This window comes from Stegodyphus dumicola, chromosome X1 (assembly GCF_044657685.1).
Source record: "Stegodyphus dumicola isolate Sdum_Otavi_A_Nest chromosome X1, ASM4465768v1".
Classification (NCBI taxonomy): domain Eukaryota; kingdom Metazoa; phylum Arthropoda; class Arachnida; order Araneae; family Eresidae; genus Stegodyphus; species Stegodyphus dumicola.
Window position 1 is genome coordinate 98917519 of NC_140780.1, and position 22683 is coordinate 98940201.

The window sequence follows — 22683 nt, forward strand, 5'->3', positions numbered from 1 at the left end:
TTTTTCATCCCCTGAGGTCATGATAAATAAACATAGTATGAATGTATAATTAGATAAAAACCACAATTATACAAAAAATACAAATTATTAAATTAAGTAGAACAACTGCATACAAACACTTAAATTCGAAGCTTTCCAAGTTTTAATTCAGTTTGATTTTTTTAATAGTTTAATCAATGTCAGTGGTACGCTAGTTCCATCTAAGAACCTGCAAAATTAGTAGAAATTCAATTTCATTGCAAAATATGACAGGACATCTTACCATTGTGTATGGTGTAACAAATAATGCTATTGAAATAAAAGTAAGTAGCATATTACAGAAGCGCCTAATCACCTTAATTGCATTTAAATTTCTTGTCAACCGGCAGCTTAAATGAGGCAATGCAACAATGCCCAAATACTATACAGATCCCACAAGGCAAATTTTAAGGAGTGATACATCATACAAGAACAGATATTTCTTACGAGATATTTCTCGTATATAAGAATGTATGAGTGCAAGTGACATACTGAGCCACAAACACATGAAATAAGATGTAAGAGGAAATATAAATTGCTTACTTACAGCATTGTTAATTCTTTACAACAATATTTACAATAATTACTCAAATTTGTGCCTACCAGCAGTAATACTTGGTGCAGAGACCAGTTTGTATAATTGACAGCAGAGGAGAACAGGTGATCCATTACTCATCAACATTATGCATCTCCAAGAACAAACAGTTCGTGAGTGTGCTGGAAGACTTCCTGGATGCCAAGAAGGTAGATATGCATTAAGATATGCTTATAAGACAACCAACTTATAAGCATTATGCTTATAAGACTGGCAACAGTAACAGCATAGCAGTGCTTCAATTATATCCAAAAAAAAAAAACTCTCCCAAAAGACAAATAAATGCCAGACCAGAAAATATCTCAGTAGTTGAAATACCAAATTATAAAAAGTGACTTCCTTGATGTCAGTACATAAGGAACCAGCCAACCAAAAGCAATGCCCAGACTTTGATGAATTCATCTTGGCCTTAGCTGACAGACTCAAGACAAGTACAAGAAATATTCCACATTGCTTATGTGCGAGTCAGCCACTTTCAAAATGCTAAACAAAAAATGATTACACTCACTCCATTTTCAATAAACTTGAGCTTTGAAAATAGAAATTTATCCTCTGCACATGAGATTCTGCCCACAGTTTTTGAAACAGAGTGTGTTGCAGCCCAACTTCTCAGCTCATTATGTTTTTCACCCATGAAACAAATTTTATAAATGAAAGTGTTTTTAATGTACATAGCTGTTATGCATGGACAAAGCAAAACTTACCTGCTATAGATCTGCAAGCATCCCAAGCACAATACTCTGTAAATGCATGGGTGAATATCGGGGACAACTTCTGCATTAGCCCATATCTACTAATACCACTCAATGGCAGATATTATTGCATATTTCTGGAAGAAGTTTTACTGAAATTGCTTAAAGTTATTCAGTTTGCCATCTGCAGTTGACCATGATTCCAGCATGTTGAGACAACAGCCCATTTCAGCAATGATGTGCAGTGACCTGGATTCCACTTTTGTGCACAATTGCAGTGGACCAGTTTTTTGGCTACCCCAATTACCTGCTTTATCTGGCCCTCAATTAATTCTTATGGGGATATCTGAAAGCCCTCACTTACAAGAATCCAGCTGATTTAGTTGAGGATATCATTGCTCGAACATCTACTGTAGCAAAATATGTGCAAAAACAAAAAAAAAATGGCATCTTTGAAACTATATGCCAATCACTCCACCTACACTACAAAATTTGTATTACTATTAATGGACACAATTCTGAACAATTATTGTAAACACTGCAGCAATGCTGCAAGAAAGCAGTTTTCTTTAATAATCCTGTGTCTATACTTCACTATGTCACTCATGCTTACACATTCCTATCAGAAAAATGTTTGTTTCAGTGTGTTCTACAAAGTCACATGCATACAAAGAAAGAAACAGTCTCAGAAGAAGCAAGACACAGTAAATAATTTATGAATAATTTTTCAAAGTTTGAACGATTCCAAGTGCGATCTCTATATCTAAATTTCTATTTTGCTTGACAGATCCTGCTACATTCCTTTCCATATAAAATTGTTTCGTACCTCCTACTGGTGAAATTTTCTATCATGAATTAGATGGTGCATTTTAGAAATGCCAACCATAATAGTAGTATAGTTAGCTTTGGTTTCAATGAACTGATGACCAGTGTTAGCAAATGAGGAAAAAGGTTTCAGATCTCAATACCAACGCAGAAATTATTAATAGCTTTGTATTGCACTTTTTATGGAAATATTGGCAATAGAGGGTTAGATTAACAAACGTATCTTCTTCTGCTATCTTGAAGATGTTTCAAAATCATCAAGACCTAAATAAGTGCAAGGCAATTTATTCCACCATTTTCAATATAAAAATAGTAGCTTCTCCCATACAGGCCATTGAAGTGTCAGAATCAGACATGCTTATCTGTAACCCTTTTTACCCTCCATGTTTGGTCATTTAAGATACAACTCGGAAAGTTAATATTGAGACAGTTGAAGTATTAAATAATTTTTATTTATGAAAAAATAATTGAACATATATATATAAGAAAACGTAGTAATTATTAGTAATAAATTGCCTAATGCTTGTCCTAAAGCTGCTAAGTAGTAAAATAACATAAGATAATAGCTTGAATTTTTGCAAAAATGAAATCTGTAATCTTTTTATACTTTGAAAAAGGGTTTAAGACATCCAACTCTTGCAACACTTACTTTAATTTCTAAGTCCTGCATATTAACTGACTTCACTGTATGCACTAGAACATCTGCGAGTTGGAGCCACCATATTCCGGTATTTTTAAGCTAAAGGTAAGCAAATCCTCCTCACGTTTATGGGACTAAAAGTCTTGGAAGATATGTCATTCTGTAACCTTTTTTTTAAAAAAAAACTTACCACACCTTTTGCTTAAAATACTATTTAGAAAATTAATATTTAGAAAAATAAACTATTATATAATGTTAACTTCAGGCATGAAAGTGCAAGTTGGCAAAAAAAAAGCTGAACAACGCGTGGACACAAAATTACACAAAAACTAAATGCGCATGCGCGACCTAAAAAAAAAAAAAAAAAAAAAAAAAACATTTTAAGAAAATATCATCCTTTTAATATCAAAAGTATTAAATATATACATATAATTATACTAAAATAATACTTGTACTTACTATTTTGGTATTAATTTTATCTTCCACTTGTAAAAAAAGAAAAAAAATCAGTAAATCACCAAGAGATTGTAATGAATTAACCTTCTTTAAGATTCTCTTTATGTAACTTAATTTAACAGTTGACAAATGAATAACTTAATTTAACAGTTGACAAATGAATACTGTACACAACATTACAACACACTAATACACATATTTATGTAATATATCACTGCCCATTTTCAGGCAATGACAAGTTTTAGAGATTAAATATATATATATATATAACTGTTACTATAGCTTTCAATTATTTTCACTTTTAGTTCAATAAATAGTACTTTACATAAGACCAAAAAAGGTAGTCATGTGAGATAATATAGTTACAAAATAACATAGTTAAAGGAGGAATATAAAAAATAACTATTTTGTCTCAGTCTCACTCGAACCTAATTAAAAATTTTTAGGAAAAAACCTTTTTCTTTTTTGCTACTTTTGCAGACACCTTTTCTAATTTCCGTTTGTGAGCTAGTCTCAATTTTTTTTCAGCAGCTTTTATACAATCTATTGATGCTTTTTTATTTTCTGCAATGTTTAATTGTTTTTTTTTTTTTTTTTTTTTTTTTTTAATCTGTAGCTCTTCTTTGTTCAGTTTATGAGCATTTCTTAAATTTTTACATAGAGTTTTGTGTACTGGAAAATGCAAGTGGTCATCCCTTTTAAAAAATTCCAGAGCTGACTTATTGCAACTCAAAAATTTTTATTTTACTATTTGTATAGCAGACAATGTGTCTATACTCATGCGGCCACACTCCTTGTGTAACACACTGCTCATAGAACTAAAAGCACTCTCAACTTGTGGCCCATGGAAACAACTTAAAATAGCTTTTACCATTTTGGATAAAGCTGGATCTGAACTTATTTTTTTCTTCATTATCTATCTATACGCTGAGCTTTGTGCTCATGATTTGGATTTAAGATATTCATACTGAAAAACTTACAGCAACAAACAAAAAAGAAATAATATAATGATCTACGCTCAGAATTACAGTATGCCATTTTACGGACGCTAAAACTCACACGTGCTCTGGATAACATCAGTAGGGTATCCGTATGTCATACCTGCCAACCTCTAAAGATAAAAATTCAGAAGATTTCTCCAAAATTCAGAAGATCACGAAGAATTAATATCATGCTTTGATATTAAAAAAATAACAATTTATACAGATAGAAAAAAGAAAATTGTACATTACTTACATTAGTAAATCTCAATTAAGTAGTAACTAAAAAATTTATTAGGAAACATAAAACAAGAACTTAATGTTACACAAAAAAATTATTGCAATGAATTTAGAATTTTTTGGCTTTAGCCAAAAATTCTTTGGAAAATTCCCTATCATAACAATTAGTTTCCTCATAACATTTAGCAATTAAAATGTTTCCTAGAGTTTTTGGTGAAATTGAAGAACGAAACATAGTTTTGTTTTTCTTCACAACACTGAAGACTCTCTCGCACTCAGCATTACTGTGTGGAATGACATCGGCATCCGAATTCGTAGCCGAATTTGAAAAAAAATCATCCACTTTCTTCGACGTTGTCGAAGCCGAAGCATTAACTTCATGATTTTTAGACTTAACATGCTTCACAATGTCGCTTCTTCCACCGTGACTTATTATCAAGTCACACACACACACGTTGCAAAATGCATAGTTATTTCCTTTGAAGGATTCTTTAATTATTGGAAATTCGGCTTTGTAGGCAGGCCGTAAATATTGAGAATACGGTTTTTTTTTAACTCATTTTGTAACAAAGACGTATTAAGAAAATTCGTAGCACGTGCAAACAAAAAAAAAAAAAAAAAAAAACAGAATGCGACAATCCACGCTCGCTGAGTCCGAGCTGAGTAATTCCCTTGCTGCTGAAGCGAACGGGAAAAAATAATCTGGCGCCCACAAAGAAAAGACAAGGGAGAAACAAGTTCAGCGCATTGGATTGGCTAGTTAAGCGGCGAGTTGGGAGAAACCGCAGGTTACTGGATTCGAAGTAGTCGGTAATTGGCGGTAAAACACAATGCAATTGGCAAAAATCGCTGAATTGGCGAAAAATTCTAAAATTTTGACAAAAATCACTAAAAACACTTGAAAAAGGAAAAAAAAAAATCGTAAAAAATGGATTACGATCGTAAAATCGTAAAGACAAACGCATTTTTGTAAAAGTTGGCAGGTATGCCGTATGTCCAACAGATGGCACCAGCACTGATCGTTGAAATGATTGAAGTCAGCTCTCGTTTGACGGTTGCTTGCTCTTCTTTGATTCGGTACTCGAACGCATCTAGTTCCACCTTTCCACATAATCCCCACCTACTTCGCCTTGATGTGAAACAACACATTTTGCGATCTGCGGCGTGATGTAAAGTTTTTTTTTACAAAGAAAAGAGGAAGAGAGAGAGCATGTCCTCCATTTACCCCCCCCCCCCCGACACACACACACATTTGCCGGTAGCTATTTCTCAACGCTTCTGCATCGATCTCAGAAACAGCTCGGGTGACGTTTAAAAAAGCGGATTTTCGCGAAAAAGCAGGAAACTTTCATGCCTGTAACTTAGAAAAAAATTTTTTTTTTTTTTTTTTTTTTTTTTTTTTTTTTTTTTTTTTTTATGAAATACTCTGAAATTTCAGTGTTGATAGTGTGACACTGAACCTGTATCTTTGATCCTCTTTAGACCAGTGACCATCCTCAGACACATAACAAGAATGTTGAAATGAATATACTGAAAATTTATGTGTACTTTACAGAAAAGTTTTCTTCTTATTTTGCTAATATAGCCATTTAGTTTAGTGTCTTTACAGAAAAATCGTAATTATTTTCTAATAAATCTACTCCACCTCTTAACAAATCTAGCATGTAACTTATTAAGCAAAATACATTTTATGTTGTTTTAGTAATGAGATATTATTCATGCTATTACATATTCATAATTGCCAATCTATGACACTAAAAAATCAGGAGATTTTTGACAATGTTTTAAAAAGGCCTTTTAAATGATAAAAAATTAATAATTAGTTACTAATTCTTAAATGCAAATAGTTACTAATTCTTAAATGCAAGCAACACAAAAATACCTTACACATAAAAAACATTTGTATTACTTGCATCGTTTAAGAAAACAAAAACAAAAAAGACACTTTAATCAGTTTTCCTACAAATATTATAAACAGTGGCAGATTTTGCTTTCTTTAAGATTTTGTTCATAGCAATTGCCACGTAGGCCTGCTTTCGCTAATAAAAGTTTTTCTAATGTGTCATCCCTAACATTAGATCTAAATTTAATTCTCGTTTTCGCAACAACACTGAAAATCCTCTCACACTCTGCATTACTATGGGGAACTGTCAAGATGGCCAATATAATTCTAGACAGTTCATATTTTTAAAATTCTATCAGCACCTTACAGGTTTTTAAACTCCACTGGGTGTCAATACTAGCTAATTTTATAATTTCATCCAAGTTTTCTAATTGTAAACTTCTGTTATGCAGCTGTTGGAACTGTTTCAATTTTTCCTTCCTTTTAGAACTCCTTTCAAGGTAATAATAAATATCAACAATGTGTTCACCTACATTTATTGGTAAAGCAGCTGCCACGTTTTCAGCTGCTAAATTTAAGACTTGACAGGTGCACCTCACAATCTGCAAATCTGAATTTTCCTTTCTTAAGATGCCTGCAACAGTCTTCAAGCCTACCAATACTGGTGCATTATCGGCACCAAGCGCTAAGCAATTATCCAGAGGGACTGCATTTTCTTTTAAAGTTTTAGTAATTAGTTGTACTATATTAAAGTCTGTCAAATGTCCTTCTAAAGTGGGGACAGAAAGTAAACTGCACTCAATTTCTGAAGACTCTGGATTAAAAAAAAGAAACGACAATTGGATACAGTTTTTAATCGGTATTATTGCTTCCATCCGTAGAATGGCAGAACGGAGCTGCTTAAATGCAATCAATAAATGAAGATTTATTTTTCAAACCCATTTCTTTAACAATTGCACCTGTTTTGGTTCTTGCACTTGAGTATTTCTTAGCAATTTCATTATCGGGAAACATTTTTCTAAATAAAGCTGCAGCGTGATTCAGTGGCAGGTTGTGCTCCACTGAAAAGGCAGAGAACAGACATTCTGCATTAATAACTGTTTGGCCCTTTATTTCCAAGGAAAAATTTAATTTTTCGTTTTTTTTTTCAAAACAACTCATCTTGTCCTTGTGTTTTTGTGTACGCACATGTTTGAGAACATCCGCCCTTCCACCATGCAAAATCGAAAAATCATGACAGGCGGTACACATTGCACATTTATTACATTTCCTTGAGGAAATAATAGAAAGAAAGTCAACTGTGTACAATTTTTGAAACGACACAAGTATTTCACCTTTCTTGCAGACATAAAAGATGATAATTTCTAAAACTATTTCCCGAAGGCACGTGTACTCACACAACTCAGGACAAAATGAACGAAATAACTAAAGAACATCCAAATAACAGCTTGTAACATGGTGTGAATTATACAGTGCAAGTATTGTACGGGATGGGTTTAGAAATATTTGAAAATTTAAGTATATTAGAAGGTTAAACTGTTCATTCTTATTTGCTGCTACAAAGTTCATAAAAGAAATTAGATGAAAATCAAGTTTGAACTAGTTAAACAAATTTTAAATCTCTCTGTTGTAAATGCTCAGCCTTGTTTGTTTTCATACCATATCGTTTGCAGTTAAACTGCATGAGCATTTATAAATTTTAATACATATTAAATGTTGTGTATGTTAAAAAAAATAATATATCTGATTATATTATAAACAAACCTTCCAATTTGCAAAAGGTAGTACACAATATTATATACAAATAATTAGGGGAAAACGAACTATATGTATATTTTTAGTTTATAAACATATGCATCACTGAATTTGGGTAAATAATACTCAAAATACATCCACACCACCCAAATATATTATTGGCTGGTGTGGATTAGTAGGCAGGTATTTGAAAGAGGTAAAAAAAATGTAGCTGAATATGATTTCTGTATGTATTTCAAAATATGAGAGTGAGAATTGAGTTCTTGTAAAAATTCAATCAGTTCTTAATAAAAGGACTTTTAAGTAATATTTTTTCCTAAATTAACGTTATATAAAAGTTTATTTCTCTAAATTCTAACTCTGAAGATAATATTTTAAGCAAAAGGTGTGGTAAATATTAAAAAAAGTTGCAGAACAGTGCATTTGATTTGCTGACTTTTAAACTCACTCGGGTGAAGAGGACTGCTTATCTTCAGCTTATAAATAGCAGAATGTATCAGTTTAACCTCAGCAAAGCCTGCTTTCCCTTACAGAGGCTCTAGTACATAAAATAAAAAGGTTAAAAATGCATGAAATTGACAGCTTTGCTATCGCTCTATAAGGAGGCTGAAGCTGGGAGAAGCAAAAAAGTTGCGCCAAGTGAGGCAAGGAGACTCTGTGCTTATTGGCAGAGTGAGGCTATGAGGTTGGCTCTTTTCAAGATTTCAGTGTGTTGACACAGTTTTAAGGCAAGATACAACACAGCTAAAAGGTAATAAAATTTTAAAGTAAAACAATATGTAAAATGGTACTGTATTCAGAAATGTATGTATGTAGGTACATATGGATGGATATGTGTATTCGTGTATGCATGTATATATGTGCATACACACACATACATGCTTACACATGTGTATACATACATACACTTCTGAATCCGGTCCAAATAAAAGAATACCTATAAAACTAATAGTTCACTTTCATTCAAAAGAAAAATTTTAATAATGCAAATACAGTACAAAGTCCGAGATCCAGACATCTAATATCTGGAATGATCTAAAATCCGGACCTTAAAACCACAAACAAAATTTTTTTTAGGAATTTTTTTTTAATGCTTTACACATGCGCATTTGATTTGTTCCCCGTAAGAAAGCATGTAGACATTCCTTTCGATTTCAAAAGGAAAAGATTTCTTTCAAATCGCCACGAGTAAAATTAAAAATCCCAATTCTTAATTTCACGACGGTACTGAATAAAATACCTCGTTACTGAAGAAACAATCATTTTAGCATAAATTTGTGTGATCAAAAATTTAGCTCCATAGCTGCATATCTGCTTTTCCAATTAATGGATTTTGTAAAGAAATGTGGAGAAGCGGTAATAAGTGAAGATGATCTAACAGAAGTTTTTCATTGTGATGGCAATGTTCCAATCACCAATCAATTAACAGATGGCAAAATCTGTAGTATGGTTCTAGATCCTGAAAATAGCGTTACTGATAGTGAAGTAAGAGATGAAAGGTTAATTTAAATGAAAAAACTTTGATTGAAAAGTTAGTCGGAATTCTCGATGCAGCAACCACAGGACTTGAAAAGTGGAACTTTGTACACGAACAAGAAATTATGTCCGTCTACAGAACTGAAGAGAAAGTATGAGCACAAAAAATTAAGCAACTTAAACAATTTACATTCAAAAGAAATGTTTAATAAAGTAAACAGATAAATATTAAGCTTTTTTATTTATTTATTTGTAAATTTTGATACCCTTTAGATCATACAAAATTCATAAATCACAATTTCATATTTTCAATTTTATAATTTCTGCATGCCATCTCACTAGATTTAAACTGATGATCCAATATCCAGAAAAGTCCCAAATCCGGAATTCTGAGGAGTCCGGATCTTAAACTCTGTACTGTATGAGTAAAATAACTCAAATGTATAACTGAAGAGCTTTTAGCTAGGAGACCGCACATTTTTCCAATGTGGAACAGAGAAACATATATAGCTCATCAACATTTCTTTTCATATTATTAAAATTTAAATATGATGCTACACATAAAAATAATTGAAGATTGTAGGCAGAAGGGTGAGTAAACAAAAAAAAGGGGGGAGGGAGACAATAATAGTCTACTTTATACTGCCATTCACTTACATTACAAATTTCATATTCCATCAATATGAACATTCTTCTACTCTTCCCTATTATTATTTTTATTCCTATTTATCCCTATTATTATTTTTTACTATTACTATATAAATTAAAATTTTCTTGATATTAGAATTTCATTTAAGGATATGAATTATTAAATCAAACACAAACTATGTAAATATGATACTTTGAGTTTTTGTTGCAAAATTTTGCAAAATTATATAAATATAAATAAAAATAAATAAAATTTTAAATATAAAAAATTATGTTTAAATCAAGCTTGATTAAAAGTCCATCCATGATAAATATTATATTTTTTATAAATGTTATGCTGCATATGTATGCATAAAACTGTAACACATATTGATAAAATTTACATTTTGTTTAAAAAAATCTAGAAAGTTTTTTTAAAAAATTGCACTGAAGTTAACAAAAAAATACACAATGATGCATACTGTGCAGTCAAAGAGAAGAAGATATATGGCTCATTTTTCACAATTTTAATGCACCCACGAATTTTACTAAATGTTCAAAACATTCTGAACAAAACACAGCGCAACTCTTATAGTAGTAGGGGCTTTGAAATAAAATGAGGTGAAGCAAGATGTAGATTTCATAGTCATTTTTTGCAAAATAGAAACCTGGATTTTTACAAATATTCAATGTACTTTCTTACTGAAATGGTAACAATCTATTTTTCATTTTTAATTAATATTATATAATAGTTCAGTTTTTTTTTTTTTTTTTTTTTTTTTCAATACTAATATTTTAAGCAAAAGTCATGCTCAATAAAAAAGTCACAGATAGGTGTGTCTGATTCCTAGATGTCAGCCCATGGTGGTGAAAAGGAATGCCTCTTTAATGCTTAAAAACTTTTTAATACAATAAAATAATGTATTTAATTAGTTTTTCCCATTAGAAAAACATTTGAAACATTGCATTGAAAATTAATGCTTATTTCTCAAGGGCCTACAAAGCAATCTAATTTTGAATAATATACGTAGCACAGGAAAGGAAAAGCGTTTTTCTTACTTTAAATATACATTTGACTCAATGTGCTTGATTCTTTTTATACAATCCTAGTGCTAGTGACTATTTTAGCATTTTTATGATAACATGCAGTGATATCACATTCTTCAATGGTGCTACTGAAACTAGGTGTGGCTACTTTCTGGTGTCATTCTATTAAGAGCATGCTTTGCCCCCCCCCCTTTTTGGCTTCACTTTCTCTGTGAGGAGGGCATCTCCATGTATTCTAACCTCCTTGACATGTATTCAAACTTACTTGACATACATCAAAGTCTGTTATATATGCAGAGCTTAGAAGTTAAACTGCATGCTACTAGATGCTACTAGAGTTTAATATCTTAGACCTTCTTTTGAAGCGAAAAGGTTACAAATTTCGTTTTTGCAAAAATTAAAACTGCATTTTTTATATACACTCTTTTGAAAAAAAAATCGAAGCACCGAGAAGAACTTTTGCGATCGTGAGGAAATTTGGTATGCAAAAACATCTTGATAGAATATGCAAATGATCAAAGTTTCAAGAAAAATGAACAGGAATTGTGAGCATAGCGCGCATTTCTAGTGTGCAATTCGCAAAGTATAAAACCAGTAATAGAGGAGGAAAATTTATCTTTTTCTGTTGCTGCCATTATAATTCCGTAAACAAGCAACTAAAGATGTCATTACGATAATATCAAAAACCTTACAGACAACTAAACGACTTCAAACGTGGTCGCATTGTAGGGTTGTGTGAAGCTAGGCGGTCATACCGAGCAATAGGCTACCGCATGCAGTGTACAGACACTGCAGTGGTTGCTACAAGGAAATTGCCGATGAAATGAAGGCCTTGGAAGGACAAGGAGCACAAATGTAAGAAAAAATAGGATAATTGTTTGCCAGACCCGAACCGCCTTGGCAGTATCATTGTCGACTATTCAACATATTACAGCCACACCTATACCTCCCGTGGTACCGTCCACCATCGCACAGCACTTATTCTGAGGCGGGGTTATGCTCACAGAGGCCTTTAAGACGTTTGCCTTTGACTCTACAACATCGGTGGAGTTGTCTGGAGTGGTGTTGCAGCTGATCATCATGGTTGCCATCAGACTGGCATCGTATAGTGTTCAGCGATGAATCCTGCTTCACAAACAAATGACCACAGTCACTTTGAATGACCACAGTCACTTCACACTTTGAAGCAAATGACCACAGTCTGGAAAGGACAGGGCCAGCGATCCCAATCGGCCTTTGTTTTACAAAGGCATACAGCCATAACCCCTGGTGTGACGGTGTGGAGCGCTATTTCTTATGACAGTAGGTCATCTTTAGTCATCCTCTGTACATCTAACAGCTCAATGATCCTGCGGCCGGTTGCATTACACTTAATGGCAAGTCATCCTGGGGACATTTTCCAATAAGATAATGCCAGGCCACATACCGCTCGCATATACCTGGACTGTCTCCGTGGGGTTGATACTCTTCCTTGGCCAGCAAAGTCATCAGACCTATCACCAATCGAGCATGTCTGGAACATAGTAGGCCGCCAGATTCGGGCACCACAAAATATCGCAGATCTGGAGCAACAACTGATGAATGCCTGGCAGAATGTGTCGCAGGATGACATTAGAGACCTCTACCACTCCCTGCCTTGATGAATTCAAGCATGCATTGCTACCGGGGACAGTTTGACCAAATACTAATTTGAACACTCAATGGCTGGTTGTCAGCCATGAACAGATACTATGATCTTGATTTTCTAATCATTTTATTATCTGTGTATGAGCTATACACATATTCAATTTTATCAGAAACAACCACTTCCTTCAAGTTGCTTCGATTTTTTTGCAAAAGACTATAATTACTCTATTTGAAATAAAAATGACCTAATAGTTCACCTCTCTCAATAAATGGCCAAACGCAGTTGGTAAAAATTTTCACAGATAGGTGTGTTCGATTCTGAGACCTTAATGCCCTGTATGTTAGGAGGAATTGCTTCTTTTTATCTTAAAAATGATGACATGAACTTCCTCCCTGTTACACAGGGCACAGTGATTTTGAAGCACCTCTTATAAGTCACTGAAATCTTGAAAATCCACATTTTTAATAACAAAACAACACACAATTACTGAATTACCCCTCCACAAACCCTATTTACCTATTGACCTTATTTCCGTAAAACATGTAATGCAAAAATATCAATAAATTTTACTTTGATATTAGCATCGCATTTATTAAAAATCTTGCCTAAAGCCTTTTCTTCCCTTTGCATTTGGAAGCACTGGTTGTCAGTTAAGTAAAACTTGTATTGTAATTCATGACAAGGAAAGGCAATTTCAGTATTGAAAGGAGGGAAATGATTTTATGTGGAAAGGAATGTAGCGTGATCTGCCAAGCAAAATAGTAATGAAACATGAAAAAGTTAATATATTAAAATTTTAAAAGCGTTACGAAGAGCTAGATTAGAATATTAATGTCATTAACTAAAGAAGAAAAATTATTGTTAATGTGAAAATGTTCAGAGAAACCCACTTCGCTACTTGAAGAAGCTTTATGGATAATTTTTACAGATCCAGAGTCAAAATATAAATAAGTGTCCTTCTATGACTAGCTATCAAACATTTCTTTATTTCTCATTTTCAAAAGTACAATTCATGTTTATTGACAAGAAATTTCAACCCTTTTACAGTTTGGCATACCTGCCAACCTCTAAAAATAAAAATTCAGAAGATTTCTCCCCCAAAATTCAGAAGATTTCTCCAAAATTCAGAAAAACACGAAGAATTAATATCATGCTTTGATATTGAAAAAATAACAATTTATACAAATAGAAAAAAGAAAATTATAATTACATTAGTAAATCTCAGTTAAGTAGTAACTAAAAAATTTATTAGGAAACATAAAACAAGAACTTAATGTTACACAAAAAAATTATTGCAATGAATTTAGAGTGCATTTTTTGGCTTTAGCCAAAAATTCTTTGGAAAATTCCTGTCATAACAATTAGTTTCCTCATAACATTTAGCAATTAAAATGTTTTCTAGAGTTTTTGGTGAAATTGAAGAACGAAACATAGTTTTGTTTTTCTTTACAACACTGAAGACTCTCTCGCACTCAGCATTACTGTGTGGAATTACGAGAATAGCACATAAAAACTCTTGCTAGTCTATCATATTTTGGTGTTCCATGAACTCTTTTTATTCTTTTTAAGGCACCAACGAGGACATCAAGTCTATCTTCTCCAGAACTGGCAAAGTCTTCAAACTGTGCAGCAGAAAATTGGTTCTGTAATTCATCTAAAGCATCACTATGGCATTCATTTTCTTTAATTGTTAACAAAAATGGAAATTTATCAATAAAAAAACGAATCTTTTGAAAAGATGAATTTTCAATTTGTCAAAAGATGAAACATCCATCTGAAAAGTTGACCGGCATGATCGGCAGCGCTTAGCGGCACGTTGTGTTCGATGAGGAATGCAGTAAACAAACACTCTGCCAAAATGACATCAGCATCCGAATTCGTAGCCGAATTTGAAAAAAAATCATCCACTTTCTTTGACGTTGTCGAAGCCGAAGCATTAACTTCATGATTTTTAGACTTAACATGCTATGTCGCTTCTTCCACCGTGACTTATTATGAAGGCGCACACGTTGCAAAAATGCATAGTTATTTCCTTTGAAGGATTCTTTAATTGTTGAAAATTCGGCTTTGTAGGCAGGCCGAAACTATTGCGAATACGGATTTTTTTAACTCATTTCGTAACAACGACGTATTAAGAAAATTCGTAGCACGTGCAAACAAAAACAAAAAAAAGAAAAAAGAAAAAAAAAAACAGAATGCGACAATCCACGCTCACTGAGTCCGAGCTGAGTAATTCCCTTGCTGCTGAAGCGAATGCGAAAAAAATAATCTGCCGCCCACAAAGAAAAGTGTGGGAGAAACAAGTTCAGCGCATTGTATTGGCTGGTTAAGCAGCGAGTTGGGAGAAACCGCAGGTTACTGGATTCGAAGTAGTCGGTAGTTGGCAGTAAAACACGATGCAATTGGCGAAAATCGCTGAATTGGCGAAAAATTCTAAAATTTCGACCAAAAATCACTAAAAACACTTGAAAAAGGAAAAAATCATAAAAAAATGGATTACGATCGTAAAATCGTAAAGACAAACGCATTTTCGTAAAAATTACGAAAAATTCGTAAAAGTTGGCAGGTATGATTTGGCCAACATGCTAAATTATGCACTTAAAAACAGAGATGGGATCCTTAAGAATTGAACAACAAATTTTGCTGAATGAAAAAATAACCTAAAAAGTGAACTAATGTACAACTTGAACAATTCTGTAATTTACAGAAGTACTATATATTTTTGGATACATAATGGACAAATTTTTCTAAAATAATGTGGCATGTTTTTGCCTAAATGTATCTCCTGTCAGCTAAACATGTTGTCTGCTAAATATGTCAGTCAAACCAACTGCCGGCTAAATATCCAGTCAGCTAAATGTCTTGCCCGTTAAATGTCCTGTCAGCTAAGTGTACAAGTCAGCTAAACGTCAGACCTCCTCTAGTTTTCTTAATCCTTAATCAGTCACTAATTCAAGACCTTGCCACCTCTGTGGCAAAATCTTAGTCATACTTCACTTCCCGAATTCTCATCTAAAGAAATCTTGGAATTACAAATTAATCTTATAAAAGTAAAAATTAGATTTAATTTCTCAAAAACTAAAAATATACATAATTTATCACACAGCTCAAAATCTTCACTTACTAGCATACACATTTCAGATGCATGATTCAAATTAAGGTAAGAGTAGATTGAAGGGTGCCACTTGTATTATTGCAAAGTTGTTCTTTTATGTATGGTAACCTGAGAAGTTGAATGTTATGGAAACCCTATTATGATGTAATCAGTTGCGTGATTGCCCTAAATTTGAATAATGGGAAAAAGATTTGTAAGGGCTTGTGGTATGTGTTGGTTAGGAAGTACATTGCTTCTTTTGTGGTTTAGATGGTAGAATGGCTGAATGTGGTAAGATTAATTTGATGTTTCTGTAGGATTTGGAGCAAAAGAGGGAAAGAGCATTAATTGACAGGTGTGCAAATGAAGGTTTACTCAGTAGCCATTATAAGTGTCCTGTTTGTAGGATGGAAATGCATACAGTTGAACATCGGAGGATACCAGCACTACGGAGGATATTTTTTACTCTTATTTTTTGAATTTATGTGGTGATGCCGATATACGAATTCTAGTTCAGATAATTTTAGGAAGTTTGGGGATGCTGTTAAGGAACTTTGTGTGCCACAGAAATTTCTACATAAGGTAAGTGGATATTTGCTTTGTGTAGTGCTTAGATGCATGATAAATGTCCTTTTTATGTTATTATATTGTTTGATTTAAAATGTAGTTTATTGAGATTATGTATTTTTGGTTTGGTTCTAATGTAGAATTGGGTGCTCCTTTGACTATTTAAGTGAAAATAGATCGATGTGTACATGGATAAAGTCAAGGGAGTGCGCAATGCCAAATTTGTGAAAATCTCTGATGTTTTTTAAAGTGAAAATAGGTCGATGGATATCAAGTTTGTGCAATTCCTTGACTTGTTATTTCGTATTTGTGTAGCGACACACAAAACGAAAATAACAAGTCAAAGAATTGCACAAAAACTCAGTAACCATGTACCACCAAAAATCACCAATTTTCGCCAATGGGCACCAGCAAATATATTTTTACCTAATTTAATAATTATACTTCATTTTACAAATTACTAAGATGAAATTGGGGACATTTTTTTACAGAACAATATTTTACAGCTCAGGTTTCAACAACAATGCACTGATATTGCATTATGCAAAATGTTCTAGGAATGTCTTGATGAAAAATTATATTAATAAATGTTATATATTTATTTTTTATGTTTAATTAATGGGTAATGTGTCAAAAACATAAGCATTAAAAAGTTTCCCTAATTGGTAGCAATGCCATAACATAAACTGCGAAAGTGATCAATTTTCACATAAGATATTTTCAGAGATGCAAACTTTATTTAATCCATAATTTTCCACAAATCTATGAAAAAATATAGAAGAAATATGGCATATAACATGATAATTTAACGCACAGCGAAAAATTAATACATGAAAAATACTTGATTGTGGAAAATAAGACAAAGTAAACCTAGAAGTTTAAAAATAAAATCTGTAATGTAAAAGAACAGAAATCACAAAAACCAACTAAAATAGATGAGAGCCATGGCACTGAAGTAAGAGAACTATCATGATAATGAAATATCACAGAATATGATGAAATCAACTAATAGTTCAAGCTCTAAAATATACTAGGCAAAGGGACGGGAAAAAAATTAGACTGGACTAAAATAAAATAAAATAAAAGCAAATACTGCAAAAGATAAAAATAGGCAAATTAAGTGAAAACAGAATTAGATTTGCCAATGGCTACAGGCTTTAATTTTCTATTCATTTTAGCTATTTAAATAAGTATTCAGGCAGGAAAGTAAAGAAAAAAACATGCGATACGTTCTGCCACATACCACTCTATTTTAACTCTTTCGCATCGAGAGAGGGCAAAATCTCAATTCCCCAAACATCGAAAACGCCCGTATCTAAGAATTTCTCCTGGAATGCTTTTCCTTCCCCCATGACAAGTTGAATACTACAGCGCTAACAATAGCCTTACTTAAGTAAAGCGAGAACTTCTTTCTTAGACGCTTTGACACTGCGTGAAGTTCCCCCTTGGGACGGGACTGCAACTTCGGGCATCAAAAGCTAAACACTAACAGTAAACAAAGGAAGGGAAGGAACAAAGGAAACAAGGAAGCTACTTTTAGTAGCTTCAAAAGAATGATTGACGTGTGATTTAACAACACCTGAAAGCAATGAGTAATGCAGTAACGTGATGGGGGAAAGCACTGGGTAGGAAATTATTCAGGCGTTTCGGGCGTCCAGCCGATGTCTGAATGCTTGGGTGCTTGGGGCAACTTCGATGCGAAAGAGTTATTCAGTAAATTTTTAGTTTCTAAAAATTGATTAAAATTCCTTGAGCTTTACTTAATGTAGTTAATGCATAGTACATATATGCCTCAACCCAAAAAAAGGTTAAGAAAAAATGAAAGAATCTACAAATGACCAAAAGAACTGAACAATGATTTTGATGGACAGTTATTCAAGTACGACAGAGCTTTATAAAATTAGAAGCACTGCAGCTAAATGAAAGACTGTCAGGAATGATGAGAAAAATAAGGAAAATGAGGAAAGAAAGTGAGGTAGATATTCAGTAGTTGGCATCAGTATCATTTTTACTTACTATTGAAAGAAATCTTACATTGACAGACAAATTCCTGTTAATATATTTAAGAGAAAATTCATTACACTGGAATTATACAGTAGGTCAGAGGTTTCCAACCCTATGCCCGAGGGTATCATGGCACCTGCTGATCGTTTAATGTGTGGCCGTCGCTGTGCAATCACAATAAAAATGTTTTACTTTTCAATAAAATTCTATGTGAAAGTTTTCTCACTGTTAATAAAATAGAAATTGCATCCAACACAGATACCAGCACAAAGCAAAATGCGAACGATCTCTGTTTTTATGCACATGCATTATTAACTCTATCCAACTATATATTCACCTTGAAAAAGTAAATGGTGCACACCGTCCAACAGATATTCTAGAATGCGCTCTTAGGGACAAAAAAGTTGGAGACTCCTGCAGTAGGTTATCGAAGGTTTAATAATTTGGGACTCTGGCTGGAATTGGGATTTTATTCAAAACCTTAGAAGCACCACAGCCTGGCAAAATATTATGTCTTGGAGTAGGGGATGAAATACAATTATTGAATAAAGTTAAGAAAGGGGTTAAGATATAGCTTCTTTTATTTAACAAAAATTATTAAGAATCTGTTACGAAAATAATTTGTTTTAAAATCATTAAAAAAATAAAGAAAATAACTGATAACTCAAGATGACAGGGAAACAAATTCATTTACCCCAATTTAGGTTTTTCCTGGCCTCCTTTATATATGTCTAGTGGTATATATTACTTGAGTTAATACGTTGCTTATAATACATAATGTACTTAAAACGAAATATGATTGGATTTTTAATTTTTAAAACAATTCATTTCGTTCCAAATATATAGATTTCTTTCTAAAATTAAAGCAATATACATTAAATTTCTGATGAAATACTCATGATAAGCATTACTTAAATAGGAATCTCAAGATCATCCTGTGATTAATTTCTGTATGTTATGTTATAAAAAACAAAAATTTGCTATATTTAAATGTGCAATAATTTTTTTGTTTTTTTTAAAAGAAAAAATTATGCATACCTCTATACAGATAGGATCTTCCTCGAAATTTCTTGTTGTCACTATTTGATGGGCCAGCTTGTAACATATCCAATTTTCTTTTAACCTAAAAATACGAAAACAGCAAAACACATAATTACTTAAAGTTTTACAATCACTCTGGGAACCAGAATTTTCTTTTCATAAACTAAATTTAATTCTCAAACTCAATATAAACTCAAAGATAATTCTCAAACTGCAAAAATAGGGATGAAAATTACATAAAAAAGAAATACAGATTTACTTTTTCTTCAGAATATTTCAAAAGAACTCAATAACTAAGTTATTGAGTACACATTCTAGATACCAACTGTTTTTATCAGCTTCCACAAAAATCTCTTTAAAGAAGTGAGTGAAGCAAACAATCTCGGTTTACCTTATTATTATTACTATTTTGCAATCATTTGAGTTGGACATTTTTTAGTTTAGGACATTCTTACTTTACACTTCCTGCAGTATAACCTACAAATTCCTCTGTTTCTTGTTAAATGGAATTTTATGCAAATATTACAGGCAATAATTTTATTTATTGCCTGGTGATTTTTAAATTGATTTAAAATTTCTGCTACCCAAAATATCACAAAATATTCTAAGCATTAAATTTAAAGAAATAGGATTACAATCTACAGAGAATAACGATCCAAAATGCTAATTTTACACACTCTGTCTTTCTCTAATTTCTCTCATGAAAACATATTACTTTACTCTACTCAGATATCTTAGAATAGACAAATACCACTATATAAGCAATTTTATGTATTCCTCATAAATATCTCTCCGATATACTGAATTTTCAACATACTTAATAATTAGGAATAAAGTATGTTTAAATACCTTTCAAAGATCAACTCTGTGATCTTACAGGAAAATTGAGTTTTTTTCTTTTTCTTTTTTACTGTTTTGTTTGTCATTTAATGCAACAGTTTCAGATAAACTAAGCTGCACACAGACAAAATACTAAATTATACAGCCACAAAGATTTCAATCTCTATCCCACTGAGAAAAACTTTAAGCAATTCAAAAATGTGCCAAATCTCATTAACAGAACGAAAGATTTATTTTGATGAAAGGTAGATATCTACATGCAGAACAAACTATATATGATAGGAATAATAAAATTGATAAATAGCTGAAGAATTATCATCAAGGCTACAGCATTATAAGAGAAATTCAACAGTTCCCTGTTGATTTTTAAACTAACACACTGGTTCCAAGAAACTGGCTTTAGGCCACGCAAAATACGCTTGGCGTTTAACCTTCCAGCACACGCGCTATGTGCAAAGTTTACGACAAATTCTGTTTTTAATGCAGATTTTTCACATATCGCAGCCGAGACGTCTAAAGGTGATATCTATTCCTCCTTTCAACCCTTCCCTACATCATGGAATGGGCCAACAGCAAGCCATATGACTTTTTTTTAACTGGGCTTTTGTGCTATGCGGCAGCTTCTTCGTAAAAGTTACGACACACGCGTGGTCGTGGGTAAAAATTCAAAAATTATTTTTTCTCAAATATTTTGTAATTAATTGGGGTGTATTATTTTAATTTGAACAAATTCTACTCTATAATTTTTATATCAGTTTCCATGACAAAAAGAATTTGCGCGACCAGCTGATTTTGCTCACATTCTTGCAGAATTATCTGATGAAGAAAAAGAAGATAAGGAAACCTTTGGCTGTGAGAATAATAGTGATTTGAGCGAAAAAAATATCAAGATAAATAATATCTAAAGTGAATCTTAACAATATTTTGGATAATAATGATATAAAAAAGAAATGATGATGGTTCTATGTTGGTAATGATAAATATTCTAAGTGGCAAAAAAGTGAAGTATGCAAACTGCTCAAAGACAGAAAAGATAAATATTGTGAAAGCATTACCTGGGCTAAAACACCATGCCAAGTATATAGAGGATGAAATAGGATCATTTTTTAAAATAATTTATATAAATACGCTTGTGCTAAATGGCAAGTACTCAAGAGAGAGGGACTGCCGCACTGTTACCTCAAGCCAGCTAACACAGCACCATCCCGAAGGATCTTTCTGAAGAATTTATCTATTGGTCTTATGAAAGTTCATCTTTATTGGCATGTCAAAATCCAAACAATACCTTCCATTTCAACATTTCTAAGTCATAATTATGTACTTCTAATGATAAAGTGCCAGAGCAATACTCATCGAAACGAAGAACATGCGGTTTGCACTGTTAGAGAAAAAAGGAGATCTTCAGCATCTATGAAATGCAAGACATGCCTTAAATACAAGTGCAAACGACATTCTATTACCGAAATTATCTGCATGCAATGCAATATGAACTTCGAACATTAAAGAACCTAGAATTCTGTTTTTCTATTTTTACTCTACTGTATTCTATTTCTATTATTACTATTCTTTCTTTTATTTCTATTTTTAGAAGTAAATAAAAGTATTAAAATTAGTTTTTGTAACCAGTAAGAAGTAAATTTCCTTGCAGAAGTAACTAATGCTAATCTTACGTTTTTTTCCTGCCAAGGTGAGTGCAGTTTCGTTTTTATTTGTCTATACTTGCCTTTGATGAGTATTAAAACTAACTTGGATTTTAAAATATAGTTATTAAATAAAAAATTTCAAATTTTCTATGATGAAATATATCATTGCCTTTCCATCTGACTAATATAAACATTTAAAAATAATTTCAATTATATCATATGTGTTTTACAATAATAAGCTTAATTTTTATTTCTTAACAAATTCATTATAAATATTCACTCATTTCTGCCGTTTTTCGTGACGAAAACCGTAAAATAACAGACGTCGTCGCGCACGTGCTCATGCAAAATGGCGAAGCAGGCGTGCTGGAAAGTTAACGCATAAAACATCAACATTTGCTACGCTTGCAGTTCGGTTCCGGCGAACGGGCTGGCTGCATGGGTGTTTCAGTGGTTTTTCCCATCTGAGCCAGTTTCTCTTAAGTCATTCACAGAGCATCCTTATCTTTCGGTTAAGTGCCTCATGGCGGAGCACGTAATAAACGTTTTAAAAAACATATAAAAAATTAAAAATCGAACGTAAAATTACATAAACAGTGAAAATACTTAAAAAATCACAAGATTCATTCACTTTAATTGCTCTTTTTTTTAATAATGAAGATTCACATTCCGC

General features: G+C 32.5%; 1 protein-coding gene across 1 annotated transcript in view; it reads right to left on the minus strand.

Annotated features, from left to right (window-relative positions):
- Nucleotides 1–22683, minus strand: part of LOC118197693 (transcription factor E2F1-like) — a 200928-nt gene that overhangs the window by 82637 nt on the left and 95608 nt on the right. The window contains exon 2 of the mRNA XM_085807189.1: nt 19525–19609. Coding sequence (XP_085663315.1) covers nt 19525–19609 — 85 coding nt within the window. The remainder of the gene's footprint in view (nt 1–19524; nt 19610–22683) is intronic.